Source organism: Mycteria americana, chromosome 3 (assembly GCF_035582795.1).
Source record: "Mycteria americana isolate JAX WOST 10 ecotype Jacksonville Zoo and Gardens chromosome 3, USCA_MyAme_1.0, whole genome shotgun sequence".
In the NCBI taxonomy this organism is placed as follows: domain Eukaryota; kingdom Metazoa; phylum Chordata; class Aves; order Ciconiiformes; family Ciconiidae; genus Mycteria; species Mycteria americana.
In genome coordinates, this window is record NC_134367.1 from 52,913,543 (window position 1) to 52,940,925 (window position 27,383).

The window sequence follows — 27,383 nt, forward strand, 5'->3', positions numbered from 1 at the left end:
GTTTAAAATCAGTGATTTTTCTAGGAAAATGAGAGACGCATCACATTACACATATCTGGACATTGTTAAATACTTGATATGGTGCTACGCTGACATTTATGTTTATCTTATCTTAAGATGGAGGTTAAGTAGAGGCTGGAAGAAAATCTACAGTGAACTCCCTTGGGATCAGTTTTTATTTAACATTGTAATTAATGACTTTGACACAATGAGTAGGAAGACACTTTTGGCACAAAATCAGAAACATAGCATACAGAAGGAAAACAAGGGAGAATTACATTACAAAAAACAGTATGAGACCGAGGATTATGGAGTGCAACATCCTGCACTTACAAAGAAATAAATTAACACATTATCTCAGAAATCCTTATCAGATGGAAATCAGACAGAAGTATACTTGAACCTGTCAAGATAACTAGAAGGCATCAGGCACAGGCCATGAAAATAGCAAATACAATTTAACCATGCACAAAGCAAAACGCTTCCCTTTCTTCCACTGAAGAAGGGTCTGGCAAGATTTAATCTGCCATGGTGCGTGCATACAAGGCTAGCACACAAGAAGGGAGATGACTGGAACAGGTGCAGAGACGGGCTCTTAGGACGAAGAGGGAAACCAGGGCTCTGTCTAGCAGGGATGATGCGCCTTGTTCAACCCGGAAAAGGAGGACTGAGCAACGGGGCGTGACTCCACTCAGGCAAACTGCCGGGTCTGGAAAACCTCGGAGGTGGAAAGCTTGCGGGACACGAAGCCCGTTTGCAAGAGAGCTGCTCAGGCCCTGGAAGGCGCTTCCTGACCCCGCCGCCCCGCCCCAGCCTAGCCCCCCGGGGAGCCCTCCTCCTCCCGGGCCGCCACTCCTCCTTTCCCCCGCCCCCTTGCCGCTGCCTGTCCCTCCTCCCGCTCCCACAGCCCCCCATCTTACCCCCAACACGCACCCCGTGGCCGAGCTTCACCCTCTTCCCCGGGGCCCTGCGCGCCGCCGGGCACCCCGGCACCGCCACGCTCCAGCCACGCTCCAGCCCCTCCCCGCCCCCCGCCGCCAGGGGACGCTCCTCACGTCCCGCCGCTTAACGGTCTCTCACGCACGCGCCCTACTCCCGCCTCCTGCTGGGGGCGGCTGGCGCGAGCGGCAGCTCGCGGGCGGGGGAGGGGCCGCCGCGACCGTTGGCGCCGTTTTCCAGCCGCCGCCGAAAGGAGGGGAGAGAAGCAGCGCGGGCGGGAGGGGGGCGGGACTGGTCGCCCTCTAAGATGGCGGCGCCGGGCCCACGTGGTGCGCGCTGAGGCGAGGCGGGGAAGCGGGGCGTTCACTGGCGACATGGCGGCGGCAGGGACCACGGAGGATGGCGAGAGGAAAGATGAAGCAGAGGAAGACGAGGTGGAGGTTGGTGGATGCCGGCATCGGGACGCGCTGCCCCGGCGTTCCCCTTTCTTGGAGCACCGACAGGGGAAGGGACGCGGCCCGGCCGGGCCGGCCCCCCTCGGGGCGTGTCCCGCCTGTGACCCGGCCCGGCCCCCTCTCCCTCCGCCGGCGCTGAGGGGGCCGGGGCAGGCTGCTTCCCCGGTGGCAGAAGGGGGTCCTGCGCCCGCCCTCCTATGGTCCGCCAGGGCCAAGCACCTGCTGCGGGGCTCCAGTGAAGGAGGGGGTGGCCTTTCTCCTCTCACCGTATCTCTGCAAGGTCTCCCCTGACCCCCGGGAGCCGGTACCTGCGGTCCCCCGTCGTGCCGCTGCTTGCAGGAGGGCCGGCGGGGCAGGCCGGACGCGTGAGGAGAGCCGGGCGCGGGGGCCGCCGTGGCTGGCCCCGGGCTGGCGACGGCATCGGGCACAGAGCAAGCGCGTTCCCCTGGGCCTGTCGGGTTTCTCTGCCCCCGCAGCGGTCGTGTCCCGAAAGCCGTATCGTTATGACTATTTTACTTAAGGGTTTCTGGAAAACGGCGTTATCAGAAAGCACTCTTCAGTTTAAGTTCCTTCCTACCCCCATAACATCCGAAAATACAAACTATTGCTCATGTCATACTGTGCATATTCATGGGTGTTTAGTTGATGATGATTCTTGAAAGCTCTTTTTGTCCTCGAATAAAATATTTTTTTCAAGGTGGCTATTTTTTTGTTTGTTTTTGCATTTTCCTCACCCAAAATTGTAAGGAATCGTAAACAGGAATTTACTTCAAAGTAATATGTTATAAAGAGTTAAAAGTAACCATTTCAAGCAACACGTTGCTTAGCTTAACCTCTCACTATGGTGTCTTATTTAGCTAGGTACTCAAGCTTTGGAAAAATCTCTTTTTGGAATATGTAACTGGTCATATTGTTATAATTCATAAATCATTTACCCATATTGATCCTCATTTTTCAAGGATGAAAAAAGAGCTCCCTTCCTAGCTAGGAAGAAAAGGCCAGGAAATTCAGGTGTGAAACAGGTGTCTGATGAAGTAGTGGGTCACTGCGTTTCCCTGGGTATTGCAATGTCTGTCTGCCATTTTCTCTAGACAAAATGCAGAATAAGGCAGATTTGGGGTCTCTTTGTTCTGAAGGTCTGGGTCTTTGTATGCTGTTCTTTTTTTGGGGGGTTGTTTGTTGGGGTTTTTGGGGGGCTTTTTTTCCTGAGTTCAGAAATATCAGTTACAGATGCACGTTATAAACTTATCTTGTAGGAGCAACTGGTCATGGTGGAACTATCAGGAATTATTGATTCAGACTTCTTAGAAAAATGTGAAAACAAATGCAAGATTTTGGTGAGTGATTACAGCACAATAGGAAAGGGGTAAGTCAGTATGCATGTGAACAAGGGACTGAGGCTGTTTCTAAATTCTTTGAAGTCAATAACATTTAGATCAGATCTTTGATAGAGAATTATGTGCACTTTCTTGGCTGTATTTGGCTGCGTGTTGTGGCCTCTATTTCAGAAATGGTATATGGTCTTTGAATATAGTATTATGTATATATAAGGAAATATTTTCAGAAGTGTTTATAAGCTAGGACCATTATCCGCTCTGATATCAAGCTCTAAGTTAATTTCTTTTTAAATTATGTATTTTACACCTTCAAAAAAATATCGTTAAGCACACTTCTTCAAATAACTTGAATACAGCTTACAGGTGAAGCCAAAATCTTTCTGAATTGCACTGTATTTACAATGGATTTTTTTGCAGATACTGCCTGGCAAGTTCAAGTGTTGTAAATGTAAAGGATAACTGGGTATTAAGCATTTGGTAAACAGTTTTGGATGTTGTTTGCTTCACTGTGAGGTTATTGTAAGAATCTGGCTTACCTGACCTTTTCCTTTTGAGTTGTTTAATCGCTTTCTCTGTATGGGACAAATTTTATTTGCCCTTCAAAACCTATGTGGACTATGAGAGCTGTAGAGATAGTACAAGTACTACTGAATTGCAAATACTTTCTGAAACTAGACCTTTATTATAGACTGAAAATATGGAAGAGAACATCTCAGAGTATGCCACTGATCAGAATATATGTGAGGTGATAAAGTGAAAATCTCAAATGTAGAAATACAATCAAAATTCATAAATTATCCATCACTGGATGGATGTGCTTTTATAAGCAGATTTGCTTCCTGGATCTGACCTAAGTCGCTTCAAATGTGTTACACAGATGATTCATTACTGGTGGCTGAATGGCTACGTATTCTTCAATAGTGTTAATGGGATTCTTTTAAATTTTGTGCTTTGAGATTCTCTTGTAATGTTACTAGAAAAACTTATAAGTATCTGTACTGTATCCTACTTGTATCCAAATCTACCTGCACTCACTTCACAGAGTAAGCATTCCTTGAGATTTTTCAACTGTTGTTAAAACACCAATAAAAGATTCTGCTTTGTGTTACGCTGTTCAGCAAGTTTTCTGTGATGCTGGTCACATAAGGGGAAGACGAGTCTCCATTTTTGCATAGTCCAAAAAGGAATGCAAATCAGCCAAAGAAATAAAGTTTGAATATTAAAAACCTTGATACTGTTGCCTAGTACTGATGTGTTCATTTTTTAATTAATTTCCTGTAGTAAAAAAAAAAAACAAAACATGTTCTACATGTTAGCTTAATGCTAATGATGTTCTCAACTTATGCAGCAGAAAAAGAGTCCTAGAGCTTAAATCTTGCTGATCTTAGATCCTTCTGTTTTTTAAAAGTACAAGAGGAAAACTGCACAAATTCCTATTAACCTGTGTGATATTCTGTATTTTACGCAATTTGCCACATAGTGCCTCATCTTCAAAACTTTCAACATGTGTTTTATCTTCATGTCTGAAATAATGTTGATGTTCACGATGTACTATTAAAAGACATTTTGCCTTAATTAGTGTATTCTGTTCAGGCATTAATTTTTATCAAAATACAGTTTATAGGTATATCTTGTATTAAGAATAACGGGAACCTGGCCTGTGTATTTGGAAAAGCTCTGCTGTAGAGGAAGGGAATGAGCTGATAGAACTGCTGCCTTACTCTCCCACTCCTTTTAAAAAAAAAATGAAATTAAATAACAAGAATTTCCAACTTTGTCACAATGTAGACACACAGTAACCACAGAAGCTTCTGTAACCCTGCAGTTGCGCTTCTGGTGCTGGTGTAATGCTTTATGCCAGACTCCTTCACCTTGTGTATTTTCCAAAGGCTTCTGAAAGTTGTTCCACTTTGTAGAACTTGTATTAAGTGGAGCTTAGAAAATAACATCTTTTTTTCATGCAAATACGTATATTTTTATTTGTTAATTTAAAATGGAGGTTAAATTAATTTCCTAGAGGAAATAACAGCACTTTAAATTTATTTACTGTAACCTAAATAGACCATTAGCTGCAGTTTGATCTAAATTTCTTTGATCCTTTTTAAGATACTAGAGCATTTTCTATACCAGTTCAGCATTGTTGGTTTTGTTGTGATTACTAGAACAGTATTATCTGGTATATTCTTTGTATTTAATATACTTAAAGTAACATGTATGATGATAGACTGAAAAATTATCATTATGTTTTACTTTTTTTAACAGTACACTGATTCTACAGCAAGATTGGCTAAACCCTTTGTAACAGTTGTTATCACTGCTTAACTAAGCCTCCTATAAAAATGGAAAGAAAACTCCTTCTTCCCCCACCCCTGATATTTAACATTACAATTGACCTTGAGGTCTTCTGCAATGACTAAAACTACTTTTATTACATTTTTTTGAGGACTAATAAATATTCATTTAATTGCATGTCTTGCCATTCTTTCAGGAGTCTGCTACCTTCTGTAAAATCATATCCTCTGCAGAACTCTCTTATCTACTTCCATAAATCCTGTTTTAAAGATGTACTTTTCTTCATATGAAGCTGACAGTTGGAGAAAGCTTTACAGTCTGGAATCCATTGCTTTTCTCCAATACCAAAACAAACTTTTTATTTTATATTTACCATGATATGGAATACTTATTTTACTGTTATTACCTTATGTTGTTTTGGGGGTTTTTTTTGACTATCTTTTTAAGGAATTGCTGTAATCTGGATTCTGCTGTATCTGTCTTGTCTGGTCTTACAGCAAGAAATTTGCCTGGGCTAATAGAGACCTGACATCTGTGCAATTTTGTCCCTCTTTTTGTAGGGAATAGAGACAGAGAGGCCCATTTTGCAAGTGGACAGATATGTATTTGCAGGAGAATATGAAGGTAGGAAAAATGGTGTAGATACAATTGCTCCTTTTTCATGTGACCCAAAAAACTTTCTTAAGGTCAGTTAATTGCACTGAAAATGGAGAAACATGGTCCTGTGAGGCACTGAAGTTCCAGGTGGTGTTTGTATAACACCATATAGAGCAGCACCAGTCTGAGTTCACTGCTAAATTAGCCATGCATCCATGCTACTTACTGGAAAGTATGCCTGGAAGCTGACTCTGGGGTGCACCAGCTGGTATTTCTGCAGGGAAAAATGTGGGACATAAAATGCCTTAAAGTAAGTGCTTGTTGTCTCCTGTATAAGCAGGACTGATATGTTGTGCAATCTGTAGTTCTCCCATTTGCCTTACGGTGACAACATTGGTCTGGAAGAAAATTATCTGGAATCCTCCCTTGTAGTGACTTTCAATGACCGTGATACTCCTGTCTGTTCCCAAGTTGGCAGTGTGGTTACCAGTGCTGGGCCTGTGTGAGGGGCTGGAGGTCAGAACATTCCCAGAGCTGTGCCAGTGGGTGCAGTATCTACAGCTGATACAAATTAGTCTCTAAAACTTTCTCACTTTGTTTTCCATAGATACCTTGGGAACCTGTGTGGTTTTTGAAGAAAACACAGAGCATGGTAATTGTTGTGATTTGATGTCCAGTTTGTTGTGGTAGCCTGGCAGATTAAAAATATTTATCTTATTTCAGCTATAATGGAATTCACTATAATGATTGGGGTTTGGGTATTGTTTTTTCTCCTTTCTTCATAGTAGATGCAGAAGGCAACCAAAAAGTACAGCTGAAATACAAGTGCCACACAATGAAGAAGTTGAACATGACACGGACACTTTTGACAGAAAAGAAGGAAGGAGAAGAGAATGTTGGTTAGTGCCACTGCTCTTATGCATAGGGACATGGATGGATTAAGCTTAGGAGTGTCAGCTTCGATTAAGTTTTTGATTCAAGAGCATGCAGGAAGTTCATGCAGGAAGTTAGAGGAACTTTCTTCTTTAGGCAACAAATGTGGATATTTAAATACAAAAATACAAAATAAAACAAACACACAAAAAAAAGAGAGATTCCTTCTGACCAGTGCTGCCTCCCAAAGTGGCTAGTAGGAGATTCCTACAAAAGAGTGTAAGAGGAGGGCAAACATATGCTGATGTTCCCTGGTATATTTTTCTGTCATCTAAAAGTTTTGGCACTAGTTCTGAAATCGGAGGTGCTGTTTAGTAGTTCTGCATTGATATTTTAAGAATATGTAGCCATTTTACATTAAATATGGGCAGTCAGCTGGACATTGGTCATAGGAGGTATAGCATGAAATGTCATCTAGAATCTAACCAAACCAGCATTCTTATCAACACCATGTACCATTTCTTCTCTCCATAGAATTAAGTAAGTAATATTAAACAAACTATTGTTTTTAAAGTGCAGTAGACTAGAGAATATGTTGCTTAATACAAAGGCCTATTTTGTTCTGGAGGAGCAATAGTGATGATAGCTGCTGAAAAACACTTTGTTGCTGTACCCTGACAGAAGTTTAGTGTGCATACAAAGTAACTACAACATCTTGTGAATTGGTGATATGTACTGCCTAAACATCTAAGTGGGAAAGGAATCCCAGTTCTATTTGGCATCAGTTCGATACGTGTTGTAAGAGCTTGATATACTTAAGTTCAGGAGATGACGCACATTCTTACACTATCTCTGATGTCATTTCCTATCATATTACCAGATGTTCTAAGATTTAGGTGAACAAACATATTATTTTCTTTATTGCATTTGTAAAATACTTTCTCAGCACTTTTAATTACATTTAAGTTATTTTAAGAGTCTAAGGGTGGTGTATGACACCTAAATACAACAGGAACTGCCATACTGGATTGGACCAAAGGTGACTAGTCCTGTGTTGTATTTCTGACTATGGACAGCAGTAATGGATATGTGGAAAGTAGTAGGAGGGGGACATATACTTGAGTAATCCTATCTTTTGGCTATCCTTCCAGTATTCAGCAGTTCATGAATATCCTGACAAGAGTTTTCATCTGGACTACTATGTCTTCAGTCCATAAAGGCTCTGCCATCTTCACTTGCTTTTTGAATCTGTCTATACTTTTGACTTCTACCGCCTTTTATGGCAGTTAGTTTTCAAATCACATTTCTGTTTGTGGAAAAAGTACAACTTTACTGTGGGTTTTCTTGATTGTTTGTTTGCTTTTGTGGTTGTTAAAGTATGATCTGGTGCTTCCAATGAGTATGAGTGAGTTAGTTTGTTACCAGAATTAGGAGATAAGTCAATCCCTACCTGTATTCCCAGTACAGCCTTATAAACATCTGCCTCCTCTAAGCTGTCTCCTCCAAGTAGAATTCTAGTCTCTGTCGGTTTTTGTTGCCTTTTTTGTGGTTTTTGTTGTTTGTTTTTAAAGTCTCTTCCCATGTAGACCTAACTTTTTACTCTCACCAATTCTTGTTTCTCTTTTCTAGTTTTACAGTATGGGTTGAGCAGGACACAGTACTTGTGACATGGATGTAGGATAGTTTTCTATCTTGACATTCCAGCTTTTCATTACTTTCCTAATAATTTTATCTCCATTGTGGCTGCTCTTTAGAGAATGAGCTGGTGACTCGGTCACTGAACCACACACAATGCCTCCAGTATCTGGATAAAAACATGTAGCTGTATGTCTTGGTTAAGTTGGTTTAGCCTATGCATGTTGTTAATTTATCGACAGTTAAGTTTCTCTTAATTTTAAGCTGGTCTTTCGTTATCAAATGCCTTTCTGTTATTCATTGCCTTATTTTTCAATGAAAATCAATAGTTTAAGCCCCATGGCGAGACTCACCACAGAAATTACTGGTGGTCCAAATTTTTGAAAGACATCTTTCTATCCTAAGTGGTTCTTTTACTTAAATGTTGGTCAGGCTCAGCCTTAATAACAGTGAACTTAAAATAAGAAAAAACTGCTGTTATCTCTTAACTCCTTTTGTAACTATATCAATTTTCCTTCTTTGGATCAGGTGGAGTGGAGTGGCTACAGATCAAGGACAGAGATTTTTCCTACAGCAGGCCTAATACAATTTGCAGCTTTTTGCGTGAAAAAGAAGATTCTGAGGAGTCGGCTCAGGCCCAAGACAAATTGACTGAAGAGTCAGAGGGAGAGGTGAGTGGTGGCGGAAATTCTGACATGAATTGTGATCTGGAGAAGCAGCACAGCTTGGAAATAGATGCCTCTATTCCTCTGCCTGACAGCCCTGCTTCTGGGGCAGAGGATTCTCCTTCTGGAAGTGTTGCCTTAGATGATGCCCCTCCATGATATCAGCTCTGATCTTTTCAGGATTTCTTCATGGAGCTAATGGGCCAACTTTTAAATGCCAGATTCTATAGGCTGTGACGTGGTTTCCAATTTAACTGAGCAATTAGTGGAAAAACGGACATTGTGTTCTTGTGCATTGCTTTTATGTTTGGATTATAGTGGGGAGAGCTTAAGTGTTTTTTTAAAAATGCTGATTGGAAATGTGTCTATCCCTACCTCAAAATTGAAGAAGAAATGGTTACAAAATTAAAAAAAAAAAACACCTTAGAAGAATGTTGATGTATTGCACAGTCTGGAACATTTTGTAAAAAGAAAAAAAAATATAATTGTTTAAAATAAAACCGTGAATTTTTCAAGTATAGCTTCACCTTGTGTGTCATATTCAGCTGCATACTATGTCTGTTCTTGTAAGCAGCTATTGAAAGAAAAATTGAAATAAGTGTGGCTTTTATTACTTGTTTGATTACTCATCAAATTGCTTAGTCTGAATTTTCTCTAGCGTCCTTTGTCCCCTTCATGGATCTTAGAAATCTTCCATGTGGGAAGGAACTTCAGGAAGTCTCTTGTCCAGCTTCCTACTTAAAGTAGAGTCAACACTGAATTCAGACCAAGTTGCTCAGAGCTTTGTCCAGTCAGGTCTTGAAAACCCCTGTGGACTAGTCAGCAACCGAAATCTAGGTCTTAATGAGGCATCTGTCACTCTTCCCTCCCCCATCTTGTATATAATATACTATAAGTTATACAAAAGGAAGTGGGTTTTTTTTTTCCTCCTCCCAGTAACTTCTCAGCTCTGATCATCTCCTGTAGCATTTTTCTGAAGGTTTTTATGCCTAAGATCCTGTAACCGTGCATCAGTGGTTCCCGAACTGATCCATGTGACTACTGTGGCCCCTAGCTAGTCCGTGGGTTGATATTACATACTGCTACATCACTTATTGTCGCGCAGTATTTCATATAAAAGTTGAGTATGTGATGCATTCATAGTAATGTTTTTAAAAGCACAGCATTTTTTTAAACATAAAACATTTTCTTGTGACCTTTCTTCCTTCCTACCTTTCTCTGCCTCCCTCAAAATAGTTTAACTGCAACAATGCTGTGAGGATGGGAATGCCTAAGTAATTCCAGCATAATTATGTAATTTAATTAGCGATGATCAGAGGAGAAGTTCACCCCCAGCATTGTTCACAGCACAGGGTCAGTAAAGATAAGTCATCAAAACAGTGCAACAGTTTCAAACCATCAATCCCACTATTCCGTTTTTCAGTGTAGAAGCAACTTAAATCATGGGGAAGAGGAGGCAGGGAGAGGAAGGTGAGGAAGAAGAGGGAACATGTTCTGTACACCTCCAGCCTGGGTACAGATCTTTCATGTGGTAGTGTCTGCGCTTCAGGTTTCAGGGAGACCGCTTAGCCTTCCCTCTGGATTTAACTGCAATCGTGGAAGTTTAAAAGCACTGTTGGAAGTTTTAAAAGCATTGTTCAAACTTGATTTTTATGGTGCTGATAGACAGAGGATAATTATAACTGAAATAACAATCTTGGGAATATTATGAACTGGTATAACACATGCTCTTGTCTGCAGTGGGGTGCGTTTGTGGTGCTGGGCTGCACTTGCTGACAGCTGAACCTCCTGCTAGAGAGGCTGGGTGTGCCGCAGATAGAAAGCGCTCACTATCCTAGCTTCTGCCGCTGAGAACAGAGAGGTGCTTCCAAGAGTTTGTTCTCTGTCAGCGTGCAAACGTAGCAACTCTCATGTTTTGTTAACCAGTTGCTAAATCTGTCACTATGTACGTGTAAATTTTTTTATTACGTGCAAGGAGTATTCTAGCAGAATTGGTTTCTGACCTTTTTCAGCCTTTTCTTTCAGTTAGTATACCAAAGCTCTTTCTTTGTTCTAGTTTCTCTGGGAATCAGTATTACTTTTTTTTAACATTTTATGGATATCATAAACTATGAGTACCTTCATAATAATGTTGTTTGGATTTTAAATGTTATTTATAATGCTCAAACTTTTGTTTCTATTACTATTAGCCCTGACTTTTGCAACCATACTCGTTCTTTACCCATCTTTTCTCCCTTCCTCCCAGAAAGCACGTGCTATGAGTCCACTGTTGCCAATAGCAAATTCTTCAGCTTTACTGATTTCACCCAAAAAAGCCCAACAAGTTGGTTATTTCAAGTACAGTTCAAAATTGGTGGGTGGGTGTGTGTGTGGAGTAAAAAGAGTGTTGGGCGAGTATGATAGCTGGACATAGGATTGCTACCGTAATAATCCTTGCCTGGGTATTGCGTATTGTTCACATCCTTGTGCCTAGACACTAGACCATCTTGGTGATTCCTTGCCATGTCTGGCATTGAGCGCTTTTTCTTTGCACATTGTGACAGTTAGCAGTGTATATGATATTCAGACTACTGATAAAATAAGCGTTCATTTTCAGCACTTTAAAAAACAAAAAAAGATTTAAAAAAAACTTTGGAAAAGATTCAGAGGCAAGTGGGCTTACAACAGCAGAGTGCAGCACAGGAAGTGTTTAGCTTGCAGGAAGGCTGGGAGATGAGTCTATTCTGAGTTAGACGTAGGCAGGCAGGGGATGATTGCTCTGCTTTAGGTCTTTGGATTTTGAAGGGTAGTTTGGCTTTCTTGTACCTTCAATTTTCAAGTCGCAATCAAACGCCTTGTCATCTCTAGAGAGGTTGTAGAAAAGCTCTTTGTCTAATTAAAATGAAAGGCAATATGTCAAATATCCAAGATCTATTAAATCAACTTTTGGCATTTCGTACTATTCTGTATACTCCACAAAGTGTAAATCCCTCAGAGGAGAGAAAACAGAAATATTTTTCTTGCCCTGTGAAGGCCCAGGCTAGCCAAACCAATATTCAGGACTGAAACTGGAAGGGGATATAAGTAAACAAAATTGGACAGAAGCTCATGACCAGGCTGCTGCTTCTATTCTATCCTCAACACCGACTTGAGGAGCAAGTGCAACAACCTGAACAAATTTGAGCAACTCTGATCAGCTGACTGGGGGCCTGCGGGCTTTGGAACAACCGGGAGCTTTTTAGATTAAGAGTAGGTCCCAGTTTAAAAGTGATGCTACCGCATCAGGGATTTTAGGCGGAAATAAACCTTTGGCCTTTGGTTTCCATTACGTGTAAGGTCACGTTCTCCAGTCATTATAGTGGCATCGGTCTCTCCATGTAAGTCAATTTTCGGGGAAATTTGGCTTAAACTGGCATGCTTTAGATGGCACGCTTTAGCTGTACAACTTTAATGTGGTTCCGAACGCACTAGGGATGAGAGGAGGGTCAGCAACAAGGTCAGAAACGAGGTGATCCGCCACTGCTGCAGTTACCTACAGTTGCGTAACTGCACCATTATTTGCGTGTTAATTAATTTGCACCCACTACCCGGTTCAGTAGGGGAAAGCAGCATGTACCTCAAATGCTGAAGGTGCAGGAGCACGGCAACGCCGAGGGCGTGTCCCTAAACGGGAAGAATTATTTTAAACGCCAAGAAGTGCCCGACGCGGCGGCTACGCGACGCGCGCGTCAGCAGCGCCTGCCAGGAGAGGGGAAACGTTCTCACAGGTGGCGTCACTCCACGGCGCGCCGCTGGGGGGGGCGGAGCGGGGGGGGCGGGGCTTGCTCCGCGCATGCTCACTGCCCGAACTCGAGCGCTTTCTGGCGCCCGCCTTGCCCTCGCCCCCTTCCCGCGGCGGATGTGAGGTAGCGGATGTTGCTGCCTGACGGCTGTGGGGCGCGCACGTGAGGCGACTCGGCAGCGATGGACGCGCTGGACCGGGTGGTGTGAGTGTGGCGGGGGGGCAACGGTCACCCCCTCCCGGCCCGTGAGGGCTGCGGCCTCGTGGGGCGGCGCCCCGATCACCGCGGAGTGGCCGGTACCGGGCGGGGGGTGCTGAGCGGCTTGCCCGGGCGCCGGGGAGCGTGAGCGGGCCCTGCGGCGAGGCGGGGACGCCGAGCAGCGGTCGGCTGTGGGGGCCGGGCGGCGCCGGTCTTGGGGGGCGGGGAGTGTTGCAAGGGGGGAGGCCGGCAGAGAGAAAAGGCCTATGGAAAACGTGCGGGAAGGAGGAAAACCGAGCGCTGCCGTCTTCTTGTTGGTGGTAGATCAGCCCTTACCCGGTCGGTAACTTAAAGGATCCGCGGTGACCAGCGGGTATTTATGTATTTCTGTACGCTTGAAAGAGCTATTTTCATCTCTAGTTGGAAGTACCTGTGTGGGATTTTTTGTTTGTTTGTTTTTTAAAAGAAAATAAATGTAATGCTTTACAGAGAAGATATTAAAAGCTTTACATTCATCTAGTCGAGAAATGTAGTTCTTAAGCCTTGCAGTTATTAATTTATATAAGCTCCGTGCCCCTGCTAAGGCTGGCGTATTTCACCCAAATAATGCATGGTACTGCTCTCTGGTTCGTGCCAACAGGCATGCCGTACCTGAGCTTTTCTTTTGGATGCCGTTGATGGTCTTTGAAGGACTTTGTTTTCTTCTCATATGCGAGTCTGACTTGGGGCGGGAGCGGGTGTGGGGGAAGCTTTCAGCCTGGCAGTAGTCGGTGGGAATTCTGGTATAGCTTAAGCTCTAAATTAGCAGGAACTGAAAAGCCCGAGGCTGTAAAATCACCTTTGCTAGCTTGGGGGGAAGAGAGGAAGAGGAGCTGCAGTAAAACACATTCATCTGAGACTGGGCTTTTAGCATTGATTGTAATTCTGCAGGTTGGGATTAGTTTGAGTCACTGAAACAAGTTACTTGAACACAGCTTGTTCCAATTCTTATTTCGTTTTACTGTTTACTGCAGTGTTGGCTGTTGTTACTAATATTAAGTTTTTAACTGTTAATTTATTGTTACAGAAAGCCTAAAACTAAGAGAGCAAAAAGATTCCTTGAGAAGAGAGAACCGAAACTTAAAGAAAATACGAAAAATGCTATGCTCATAAAAGGAGGAAATGCAAACTTAACAGTGACTGAAGTGCTTAAAGACATTGTAAGTTGTTGGACAGATGTGTGCAACTTTTAGTTGTACTACCTTTTCTGCTATACCAAGGGTACCTTCCTTTCTCTTTTTCTTACAGTTTGCATGTTGTCTGCTGCAAGATCAATTATTTTCATCCTCTCTCTGTTCCCCAAATTTCAGATTGACTGGTATTCCAAGGGTGTCATTACCTACCCCTTGATAGACATCATTTTTTTCCTATTTCCTCTTTGCCGGAAGTTTTAAGCTTATTCTCTTCATTATTATTTTTTCCATGGTTGTCCAGTATATAAGGTTAAGTGTTACAAGTCCATTTGAAAACAAGAGAATTAGGTACAGAATTGGGACTGGATCACACAGCTGAAGTCATATCCCAGAATCCTGTAAACTGCTTGTGTGTATTGATATGGAGCTTTCAGCCTCTCCCAAAACTTAAATTTACCAATCCTGTCTCCTGACTCCATACCTGAAAATATTGTAGCTGTTCCTACACTCTTTTCTCTCCTTGCTTGGTCGTTTTCTTACCATCTTACGCCAATGATAATCAGGTGGTTGTTCACTCCTTGGTTTTCCTCATGCCACTAGAAGCAGAGATTCCATTACATGGCTTTGATTTCAGCTCTTTCTCAGTTACTTTGTTTTTTCATAGTTTTTAGAAATAAGTCCTTCTGCAATTAGTTTGGAACCAAGATTAGTACTACTAACTTGAAGGGTATTATTGTGAGCAGACCTTTTGAAGTGACTTCTTTTCTAGACTGATTTGCACAAACAGTTACTCTATTTCATGTGATCATGTAAGTTGTAGGGTTTTAGAAGAAGCAGTGCTGTGTACTTAAATGAATAGAGATAACGCGTGTTTAACTTCGTCTTTTGCAGTATGCAGTGAAGAAGCCTTTTGCTGTACTGTATAAAAAGTAAGTGGTCTCACTTTGACATCTTTGAGTCTTCTGACAAGACAGCATTTGGTAATTTCAAAGCATGAATAGGGATGCTGGCTAGTGTGAGGGCTTGAACAATGGAAAGGGTTGCAGAAGGTGACTGAGATTCATCATACATTTCTGTGGACTGAAAACAAGCTACACGTGATCAGTGTTGGTGCTGAGCCCCGCCCTATGCCAAGTGTTACCGAGCAGGATTCAGCAAACTTGAACAGTTGGTTTCTCTGACTGATCTGTGCAAACAACTAGTGATGTTCTGTGTCTGGTTGGTAGGCTGGAATTCTTATATCCGAATTCTTATAAATTTGAGTTACAGATTATAATGATAGTTACATCTTGCTCAAAATGGGAACCCAGTATCTGTAGTGCAGAGACATTAATTGTAATAGCTAAATTGAAATGTTGGATGAACAAGCAAAGGCAGTTGTTTATGAAGTGTCACTGGTGGTGGTCTGGAAGTCAGGCCCCAGGAGACAGGAAACGTGGAGGAAAGTACTTAAAATGGCAACTGCGGCATTAAGGAACTCCTGGCAGTATTAATGTGGCTTATGGTTTGAACTAAAACTGAACTTATACTGCTGGAGTTTCCAGTAGAATGCAGAATTTTAATATTATCAGAGAGCTAATTAGAAGTGCTTATCTGGGCCTGGTTCGTTTTTTTGTTAATTTTTTTTCCCTTTTTTTTTTTTCCCTCCTCTCAGGAAAAATATTACTAGGCCTTTTGAGGATCAAACGTCATTGGTAAGTACAAACCACGTCTTCTCTTCTGACATTTTACAGCCTTAAAGTCATGAAGAACTTTATTGGAGGATAATTTGCTATTACTCCATGAGGAACTAGATGAGAAACAGTTTATAGGAGTTTGGGTAAGTTGAAGGTAGAGCTATGTCTAGATTTATGGCGTCAGTAGGCATGTTGTTTTCCTCTGGCTGCAAGACAGAATTGTCATGTTGTGAGGACTTTTTCTTTACCTTAAATGCATATTTCTGTAAACTGACACGCAAATGTAGGAGTCTGTAATGCTATTATAAGTAATGGTGCTTGATCTGAAAAGAAGAATAAAGCATTTTATTTTGGTTTTCTAAAAGTCAGTCCTCTAAAGTGCCACAGCTTATGAACAACTTGTTTTCAATTTGCTAAATTCGTAGGTTAAAATAGTTAAATGGAGGAGTCATAGCTTTCTGTGACTTCCTCGTGTTTGAATAGAGGAAGAAAAGCCCAGCAGAGTACCACAGGCAAACGCGTGCATCAGCTATGCAAGTGTGAGATGGTTGCTGAGAGTTCTGTTCCAACATTCAGTCAAGAACTGTCAGAAAAATGCGCAATTTCAGTTAAATATGTGTGTTTGGCTTGCAAAGAGGTTGCAAAAGTGGCTCTTCAGAGGCTTGGAGGGTATTTTGGAAGGGGGTGTGTGTTTGGAAATACATTTGGTGATATGCCCCTGTCTGGATTTGGTGTTGATTCAGTGCTTTAAGGTCAAGATAATTTATGAGCAGGAAGGCAAAAAACAGAGGGACTAATCCCAAGATTATATCTCACACATTTGCACTTCAATCGAAGCATTACTTTAACTGCTGAAATATGTCTGTCATAAAAGCAGTATATATATTTCCCTCAACAAAATGAGAGAAAGGAGGTAGTGATGTACAGCTGTGGTTTTACAATGAAGACAAAAATTAATTATCCCAAAATAAGTTGTTTCGTTCCCAGTGGTCAAGATTTGGTAATGTTTCCTCTGTGCCGCTGCTGACTTACGTAGGGAAATAAAGGTCAGCTTTCCAATGCTGAGGCAGTTGTTGAAATAACTCACTGAAAATGCACACTGAAGCTGGGAATTTGGGAGTATTGTATTAAGTAAATATGTGTGTGAAGAAAAAAAAATCATGTATACACACTGGGCACAAATGCACTTTCTTGTCTGAAAGGGATTGGGAAAATAAAGGGGAAATCTATCTAAGGAATTATCTGTAAATAAAAAAGGAGAGAAGGGAAGAGATAGCTAAGGATCCTTAATGATCACTAAGGATCCTTTTTTAAAAAATGAAGGCAGCCAATAGCGAGTGCTAGAGGCGTTGCTGAAGTTGTATTGGACAGTTGAGTTAAAGCATTTTTAATGTGTTAGGAACAAAAAATCATTGTCGTTGCAGCATAGATACACCAACATAGAAAGTTACTTAATCTGCATTAAATCTGATGCTGAGGTGGTGTAGTATGTGCTTCTCTTCTGTTCTTGGCATGAAGAACAGTAATGCAGCCATCCCTAAAATACTATGAGTGGAATGGAAATCTTACTGTAGGCAGCGAGGAAAGATTTACGACATTATTTGCTGAAACTAAACCTCTTACAATCCCATAGCTGGATGACTTGGTTTCACGGTCATATAGGAACTAGTCGATCATCAGCTGACCACTGGTTTAAACTTCTGATAATTTCGGGGAAAACATGGCAGCTAGAATAATTCTGATATTTTAAAAGGGGGTCCTTCAGGGAACTTTAATTCTTTTAACCTCAAAACAATGGGGTTGGGTCATTGAGAACAGTATCAACAAATAATCAGAGCCTAGAAAGATTCGGAAAGTCAAATCAAGTTAGGTGGGTTTTTTTTTTTAAACTTCGTTACAGGGCAGTTTTTAAAAGGGCAGTTTTGCAATGTATGTGATGTTGCAGTATATGCAGGACACATTGGAGGCATTTGAGTTTGTTGCATCTTTTTAATAAAATATTGTACAGCTGTTAGAGAATTTACATATATCAACACACAGTGAGTGATTAACAGAGCTGTATGAGCAAGTGTTTCAAGGGGATGGTTCTGGTCTTGATCTCTCTACAGTATTTTTCAGGGACCTGGTGGCAGAGCTCAGTGCTGAGCTCTGTGATTTGTACGTGCAATTATTCCAGCCTAGGATTGCTCCTGGGGGTGTCTCTCCTGACCTCCCAGAGGGGCAGAGCTGTAAAGTCCTCTCTGAGCTGCTGCTGTTTGAGGGGTGGGAGGAGATACAGTGGCTTTTTTGGCTTTACAACTGCTAAGTGCAGGTATAGGAACTCTAGTACTTCTGGGAAGTACTGGATAAATAGCGTGTGTGTATATCTAGGAACTACGGTTGATACCCAGAATGAGGGGCTGCCTTGAGAAGCAGCAGTGCATAAAAAGGCTTTGGAGTTGGACATCCTCAGAAAAAATACCTGTAATGTTGGCTCTGGACATAATACTATAACAGGTTCTCTATCTACTCCACCTGGAGAAAAGATCTTCTCTGAGTCACTACTGGCTTGGTTTTAAGCAGTATCTTAGTCTTAAATAATAAATTGACGTGAAGTTGCTCTGTAGTAGGACTCTTGTGCCCAAATGTGAGAACATTAGGTATTTGCAGATGTTCCTAGGCTTGCAGTTGAGGGAACTAACTGGTTGTTCAGAAGCTGTTAGGCAAAGCTAATATGCTGCATAAAGCTTAGCTGGGTAACTAAAATGAGGCATCACAGCTGCAGCCAACTTGCAAATACTTACCTTCAACCACTTCTCCTGGCCTGAAGAGTATCTTATGTAAAAACAAATAATGAGGAATTATGAAAAAGGGCATTACAGATAAAATGGCATGAAAAAATTGCCTGGCTTGATCTTTAAGACTGCAGTGGGAAATAAAAAAAAGAAATGAATTGTTATTTGAACCTTGAATCCAGCTGTCAATTTTAGCTTATGTGGACCTGGACATGCTCAACACTCTTCTGGTAAGTGCAGTTGCTCTTCTCATTAAGCAGCTCCTAAACTCATGTGTTTGTGACGAATACCTTCATCAAGTATTTTAAACACTACGAACTGGAACTCATGAGTTTTGCTCTTTTCCTTAACTGTAGGAATTTTTTTCCAAGAAATCAGATTGTTCTTTGTTTCTGTTTGGCTCTCATAACAAGAAGCGACCTAACAACCTGATAATAGGTAATATGTCTCATTGGGGGTTTTTATTTGGATTAAAGGTCTAGTTTTCAATGAATATTTAAATAGCTGGATATTTTTATTTTTTTTTTTACTTTCAAAGGTCGCATGTTTGACTATCACGTCCTAGACATGATTGAGCTAGGCATTGAGAAGTTTGTATCCCTAAAAGATGTCAAGGTAAGGAATTGCTAATTCAGTATTTCAGTGACATCTACTGGTGGATTTTTTTTGGTGCATTGGCTTTTTCTGTGCTTTGAAGTAAGGACAGGAGTTGTTTAAAAAAGCGTTTCATGCAGTATATGAGGATTGCTAATTTGTATACCCCAGAATGTTATTTTTATGCTCTGCTTTTTATTTTATTTTGGTTGTTTTGAGCAAGCTTTCAACTTTCTTTGCAAATTCTTTTTTTAGGCTTGGTTTATTCCTAATGTTTTCCTTTTTAATTAAAAAGAGTTACATTTACAAAATTCCTTAGGTTCTGCTCATGGTAGGTTCCTATATAAACTGGCGTAGGCTTTGAAAACTGAAATCCCTCTTCTCAAATTATAAGCAAGGAGGGTCACTCTGCTGACTAAGATGATTCTGAAACTTTCAGTAGCTTTCAGTAGCACATAAATGCCAGTTTTCAGGGAACTATACTTAATTCAGACAGGGAGCTAACATCTTGATTGTTTAAACCCAGAGAAAATTCACCTTTTATGGCTATGTTAAGCTCATTTTGGCAAACTAAAACATATTTCGTATGTGTGTACTTTTGTGTCAAGCAGTTCATCACTGCAAAAATAAGGAATTTTTATGGTCCTGATTCTCATCACAGTGTATAATTGGCAGGACAGTCTAGAGGGATAATGAAGAAATTATGGTTTATAAAGGTGAATCTTCCCCTTGAAGTCAGATTGTAGTGTGTATCTTCACAACACTATTGATAGCAGGGAAGTTATAGTTAAGTAAATGTATTTGTTGGCCAGAATTAAAGTTAGGTGATTGACTAAACTATTCTTTTAGCCTTTTTCATGTATCTCCTGTGTCAGAAGTGTAATAGACTTGTTTGCCTCTAATTTTAGTTTCTTGTTGGTAGTTGCAGTCTAATTCACTCATTTTCACTGGAAGGTGTTATCTTATACATTTTATAGTAAAGAATGTCTCTCTTTTTTTAATCCAGCACAAAGAATAATACAATTCACCCTTTTAAAAATGAAGTCCTTCCATACACATAGTGTTGTTCAATGAAAAAGAAGTGTCTATTCTGTCCATATTGATCACAGGTCACAACAATTTTTCATTCAGTGTTGAATGGCTAACCACCTATTAAGTCAATATTATGTTCCCTAACACAGTCTGAATTTTTGTTCTGTTTTAAAATTCTTATTCTGCAGAACAGTAAATGTCCTGAAGGAACAAAACCTATGTTGATATTTGCTGGTGACGTGTTTGATGTAAATGAAGAATACAGAAGACTGAAGAGCCTTCTTATTGGTCAGTATTTTGATTATTTGAGCAGTAGGATTACATAAATCTGTAGTAATATGATATGTTGGGAAACGCTGGTTTGTCAAATGTTTGCTTATGTTCAGCACAGAAAGAAAACAAGAACAGACACTTGTAAGTTTCGTATCACATGAAATTAAAGTTAACTAATAATCATGACTGTTGGGTTGGGGGGAAGACTAGCCTAAAAGAGACTGAAGTTGAAACTTTGTGTTCACTAAAATTCATGACTTTGTGGGAAAATTCTGGCATTTTTCAAAAGGTCTTTACCTTGTAGTTGTACTGGATCATCACTTTTCTAATCAAATAATATTTTTGAAGTATTTAATTTGAAATCAGTGGATTAAGTTCAGAAAGTGGGATATTTTTGCTTACAAAAGCAAAATCAGTATAATTGAGCTTGTGTTTTTATAATGAAAGCATTTTCTATTAGAAATTTGACCAATTCTAACAAAAGTGCTATTGATTAGAGCACTTGGAAAGAACGTGTGCAGTAAAAATCAGCTGTAGATAATAGCTGTGTCATAACTTCAAGGCAGGCTTGGAGCTTAGTAAATAAACTGGCATAAAGTTTTTTACTATCTCAAGGTTGGAGGCTCTGGAAGATAAAGCACATTGTGGTTTTTTTCTGGGGAAATTTCTGCAAAAAATGATTATACTTTTCTTAGCGTAGCTTTCTGGGACATAAAAGTCATATGGTACTGTATCTCTTGACACTTAAAAGATGCATATTGCTTGGTAGAAGTAGAACTAGTAAGTAGGGTGATGTGTTTTTTCTTTTTAATGGGTTTCCTAAAAGTAGATTTTTTTTTTTTTTGGTAAATGGTAAAATGCTGAAACTGGCCCAATAAGAACTGTCTTGTTCTTTCAGTTCCATTCTTGGGTTGTACCAATTCATAATCTTACAGTTTTGCAAGATCTCCCTTTCATATAAAATAAATCTTGGTTGGGCTCTTTTTTTCTAGGCAAACAGACAAATGATTGCTCTTTAGAAACAGACCTTAAAAAGCAGATTTTTTTTTTTTTCCCCTTAGTATTATAATTCCTTAAAGCAAGATGTTTGATCTGGAATGAGACTGAAAAGGGAGCAGGAGAGGGGAAAATTTGCATCCTCTCAATACAGCTGACTGGTTCTTGGGAATAGATGAAAGGCTAGTAACTGTGCTTATACACCTTTGAAGGTGGGTGAATGTTGAATACGAAGATAAGTGAGTTTTAATACTGCATGTTTGTGTCACTCTAAATTAATATTTACACTGCAGGAAGCAGGGGCATTATTTTCTGAAGTGTATCTTGTTCAGGCATTTGCACAATGTTGGTGACTGGCATCCAGATGTGCTCATGCACCCTGGGATCAAACAGCTTGATACCTTAAATGGAAGACATGCATCGTTAGATAGTTGCCAAATGACTAACTAGTCTTTCGTGTCCTGTTTCTTTTGATGTTCATCTGTCCTTTCTCCTCTCCTATTTATTTGGCTTTAATAACTCTGCAGTCAAATGTACTCCAATCGACACCCAATCTTTCTTCTTGAATGTACTCCAAGTACTCCAGGTCTTAATGTTCTGCTGACTTCTTTGAAATACCTAGATGCAAAACAATAGACAAAGGAAAAGATTAAGGAGTGTAAAGGCTTGAACGTACCACTAACCAGTTAAAGTCATTTGGGTAATAATTTGACCTGCTTCAAAACTGCCCTTAACTGATAGGGAAGAACTGATTCTTTCTGTTCTTGCAAAAGATAGTGCTTTTAAGCTGCTGCTCTATTGCTAAGAAAGATAGAAAAATGTCTTTATAACAACAGCAAATGTTTTGTTACTGTAGCAGTGTTGTTGGGATCCCAGAGGGAATATTAGATAGCTAACAGCTTCTTATTGCCAAAGCAATGTGATGCTGGTGAACAACCAAGCTTTCATTGGCTTTTGTGGTATCAAAAGAGTTTATGCATGTTTGGATTATCATCTTACAGCAGTTTCTTTGTAAAATTAAAAGCAAGGGTGAATTATTGTCTTCATGGTAACCAAACCCTGTAGTCTGCTTAAATTGTGAAGTGGAAGAAGTTATTTAGGAGAAATAAATGGCAGCTGCATTTTTCTTGAGGGACCTGGAAGACAAAGACATCCCATTCATTCTGTTCTGGTTTTCATTGCCTACTGATATGGTAGTGTAGGAATTAATTTACGATGTAAGTCCTTGGAATGCAGTTCATGAAGTTCTAATAACTTTTTATGCTTGTATTTATAAAATGTTAATCCCTTACAACACTGCCTGCTTGCTAGTTCTGTTATTGCACAGCCATTTCATCCTAAAAATGGCTAGGCGCTATGTGACTTCCTTATACACTTTCTAAAATGTTGGTTTCCAGGAGATCTCTATGATTTTAGATTGACCATCAGCTTGTTCTTCATACGGCCTTCCTCACACAAACTTTTTTGAGTGTCTTGAAAGGTTTGTAGGTTTCTTCTGGCCACGAAAGGGGATGGCTGGGAAATGCCTGGGATGGAGTTTGAACTCCCCTAGTGCTAACCATAGCCATGTAAGTTACAGTGTTATCAGCTTTTGGATACAAAGTGATACAAAAAGAAGTGTACAGACTCTTGTTCCAAAATAATTTAGGAATTTAATTTGGAAATGGAAAGGTCCTGTGAAGCTCTCTGCAGGAAAAAGTAAATTAGAAGTTCTGGAAACATGTTGAGGACAAGGGGGAGAAAGAACTAGGACTGGAAAGAAAGGAGAAAGCAAGTCTCTAGTCCAACCAAAGCAAGAGTTGTAAATTAAGAGTGCATTAAAAAAACTTCAACACTCTGGGTATACTGAAGTGTAAAGTTTCTGCAGCTGTTCAGCATTGCCAGGAAACAGAAATTCCTGACCACCTGCATTTGTTGGAAGAGATCACTCTGTGGGTAAAAAGAGGTATGATGCCACAGGAAAGTACAAAAGGGAGACGTTGCCAATAAAACCACTGTAAATGTAAGCTTGTATACCCGCAGAGAGCTAGTCAAAGGGAAAATATATGCCAGAAGTGAACAAAATATTTTATTTGCAACTTTTCCTCTTAACTACAAGCTCAACCCACAAGAGGAGGAGAGAGTATGTAATTGACCAAGGAAATTTCCTGGCTAGACTCCAGCTGATATCTGCCAGCAAGACTTTGTTTTGGATGTCACTCCAGTGCTGACACTCTTGAAAAAGGTAGTGGAGGAAAAGACAACTAGCCGAGGGATCTGAAAATGGGACAGAACGGAAAAGACTGATGTGTTTTGCATCTGTTAGCAGTTCTCCTATGTTTCAGCATTGCCCTGTCATGTTTATTAGCACACCTTGTTCCCTCAGTCAAGGTCACATTCTTTCTCCACCCTCTGCATATGTTGGACAGATTGCCGTGCTTATTGCAAGCTCTCTGCACAGTATTTTTTTCATAGCCTGATATAAGAACCTCGCTAGAGATGGCTCATTTTGTATTTAACTTGTATTTCAGTGTTCTCTTTGCAAACTAAGCAAGTATTTCAACTGTCTTATTTTTATAGTTGTGTTGCTTATTAAATAGAGAAAACACTAATTGTGACATCGAATACTGCTTTACGTAAAGGACAGAAGTGCTTTGTTATGGGGGAGGTATGAAAGAAACAATGTATCTAAACTTTTTCCCCACGTCAGTGAGAGAGAATGTTGGTAAGAGTAGACAAGATACAGTTTCAATCTGTTTTGTACTGGTTTTGATCCTCCTTTGTACTCATCCAAATCTGGTTCTGATTAAGAATCTTAAGTATCAGTTTGTTGAATGATGTCTTTAAACAGGTATCTGAACTAATGGCTTCTCTGTATTGATCTATGTTTAGCTGAGCATGAACTGGCCTAAACACAAAATAAGATACACTTCAATTTTCTGATTTTTAGAGCTGAATATTTAGAAGAATAAACAATGCAGTTGTCCCAATTAGCTTAATAAAACCAAGTAACTCCTCTGCAAGTATATTTGCTCTTCTCCATGCACTTATTTTTAGGTAGCGTGTATATTGCTACCAAATTATCTCTGGGAAGTCACTGTATTCCTGTCAGGATTTCTACACACATTCGGTTTCACCAGTGTGGGAGCTAACACCTGGAATGTTAAGTTTCTCTCCCGTGTTTTGCAGTTTTAAGTAGCAGCTATTGCATGAGATTCCCATTAAAAATACGGATTCAGCTTTTCTAGAGCCATCCCATGTATAGCTTTGCTTAGTTAGATGCAATAAAAATATCTATATAGGCAAGTAGTTCACATCAGTGATGTGAAGCGGGTCCATTATGAAACAAACCGATTTGTTATAGTCATCTGTTGGTTTGGTTTTCAGCCAAGAAACCTGGCATTTATTCTTTTTAAATATTCTTGCAGATTTCTTCAGAGGTCCTAGTGTGCCCAGCATTCGTCTGGCTGGTTTAGAGTATGTTTTGCATTTCACAGCTGTAGATGGGAAAATCTACATGCGAAGCTATAAGTGAGTATGTGTTTTATCTGTTTGTTTGCTTTTTGGTACACTTGTCAACTTTTCCTCAAATTTAGCCCGTAGTTGTGTAATTGAACTGGCTTGAGCAATAGTTTGCTGCATTTAAAACATGTAACGTGTAGAGGTGTTGCAGCATAACACAGAGTAACTTGTACAGCAGAAGGAAAACACTTAAGCCCTAAACCTGCTGCTTCCATCCTCGTTTTGCTCCCCTTTCTTGCTAGGAGGATTGCTCTTTCAAATAGTTGGATTAATAAGGTGGTGTGAATTAATTTGGTGAATTCAGAGTACGGTCTTAGACTTCATAGATTTAGTCTGTCCTCAGGCTGATTTCTAGGACTCTCCTCACTTAGGTGTTTGTCAGAGAACGACAGGTGGTAGGCTGCAGCCGGCGATACACAAGGAAAAACAGGAAAAGGCAGGACAAGACAATCTTTCTTGCTGCATTGGTGTTCACCCTCACAGTTCATGGCCTTGCCTTAGCAGGCTGTGAGCATTCATAGCTTGTGTTCCATGCGATTTTCTTTTCTCCTATAACAAAATCACTTTTATCAGTCTCATTCTTCAAAACAAACAAAAAACTTTCCCGGTTAGTTCTCAGATAATTTTGCTGTAAATGATAGTAAATATTTTTCACATCTATTAATACCCAGGGCACTATTTTGAATTTGAGGAGTGATACAGCTTTCAGGGTACTGGGGCTGAGTTTTAACAGTAATACTGATAATATTAGTCTCATTTAAAAAAAAAAAGTTACTTTGGCTAGGTTATATTCTGTGTGTGTTCAAATTGTGAATGAACAGATTTAATACATTGTGAATTGTAATTGACAGACATCTTTCTCAATAATAGAGTTAGCAATAGCAATCATTTTTAATAGTCTTCTGAAGCTGCCCTTTAGGAAGATGCATAAATCTTTATCACAGAGGACAATGTTGATTTTGGTTGTTTTTCCCCTCTAGGGTACTTCTGAAGAAATCTGGCTGTAAAATACCAAGAATTGAACTGGAGGAGATGGGACCTTCATTAGATCTGGTTATGAGGAGGACACATTTAGCTTCAGATGACCTTTATAAGCTGTCTTTAAAACAACCAAAAGCCCTGAAGGTACATACCTTGGAAAGTATATTACTTCCAGATCTATATGTGAAAAAGAGCAAAAGCTGAAGTATTAATTATTGTATATTCGACCAAAGCTTACTTTTGTATAGGCCAGCTGATATTTCTGGGGCCATAGCATTCTGCGGTGGTCAGTTGGCATACAAACTCTCCACTGGTAGCATATAAGAGCAGAACAAATCTTAATCTCTAAGCTCCAAACAATGGATGCGGCCTTGCTTTTAGGCACTTGATTTGGTAGTTTAATCACTGGTGAACGTGGTGATGGTAAGGCCAGGTATCTGGCTTCTTACCAGAGCTCCTGGCACTCTCTACTCAGAAATACTAATGTTCGTCTTCCCTTGCAGCCTAAGAAGAAAAAGAATATCTCCCATGATGTGTTCGGTACAACTTATGGTCGAATCCACATGCAGAAGCAAGATCTTGGTAAACTGCAGACACGAAAAATGAAAGGGTTAAAAAAGAGGCCAGCAGAGAAGTCAGCTGAAGATGGTGGGGTTAGTCCCAAAAAGTCAAAATCAGCTTGATAGTCTGGAACAGCTTTGAAAACTTATTTGTACCTTCAAATTTAGTATGTATATTGTAATATAAATGTCAGACATAAAAGATTCAGCTGCTGTTAGCTTTAGTTTTATAAAAAAATCTTTTTAATGATTTGCCATTTTAAAGGGAACATGGGGGTATTGAGCTTTAACATGGAACTTGGTTATTTAAAATAAAAAATGTGATATAACTTGCTTAGTTTTTCAAAGCTGAGTATTTATTCTCTTGGTGTTAGCACACATGTTAGTCAAGCAGGTGACTCATTTCCCAAAGAGTTTTAGGGCTATTACGTTGGGAACCCTTGATCAATCAACTCATCTCATAAATGCTGTGCAGGACCAGAGGAGTGTATATGCATAACATACACAACACAACTTCTCAGTTCATTTATTATGCATTCCAGGTTTTGCACAACTCAATCACCTATAAACCATTTTCTAAATTGTGAACTCACAATATGTGTCTGATGCCAGAGTATGTTTTTAACGATTGCACCAAGCCCTGCTTTACATTTGCAGAATCAGGAGCGATAACGGTGTTTTTACTGTGTTCATCACTATGGTAGCAAAGTACCTGATGTTTGCTTTAGGCATAAATGAAACCTTTACAGTTTGAATTTCAATCATTGATGCTTGATTTGTGCCCGGAATGGAAGTATGTGAAGCAACCATGAAAGGTACAAGTCTTTTCATCTTGCCCTGCTTTCCTCCTAAGTTTGTGCTCATGAGTTAGCGAAGACTCAATTAAAGACTTGGGTAAAGGAGATGAGAGTTTAAGAGCTTAGTGAGACTTTGGGGTGTTCTATGTTTTGGAACATACTGAAAAACCTTGCTTTTTTTCTTCTGCCTGTCTCTTTGGAAGCTATTACTCTGCCCTTTAGTATAATTATGATAAAACTGTAGGCACTTTATCATCGACACAGCAAGCTTGCTC

The 27,383-nt window shown here is 40.2% G+C and overlaps 1 protein-coding gene across 1 annotated transcript; it reads left to right on the top strand.

Moving 5' to 3' along the window:
• The first annotated feature begins 1,221 nt into the window (after positions 1-1,221).
• Positions 1,222-26,644, top strand: LOC142408262 (ribosome production factor 2 homolog). Its single transcript, XM_075498561.1, is given in 13 exon segments — positions 1,222-1,379; positions 2,651-2,731; positions 6,228-6,272; positions 8,657-8,799; positions 13,819-13,951; positions 14,816-14,853; positions 15,579-15,618; positions 18,731-18,812; positions 18,913-18,989; positions 20,189-20,288; positions 24,677-24,779; positions 25,751-25,895; positions 26,255-26,644. Coding segments are annotated over 13 exon segments (1,233 nt in total). The 5' UTR covers positions 1,222-1,313; the 3' UTR covers positions 26,435-26,644.
• The last annotated feature ends 739 nt before the right edge of the window (positions 26,645-27,383 follow it).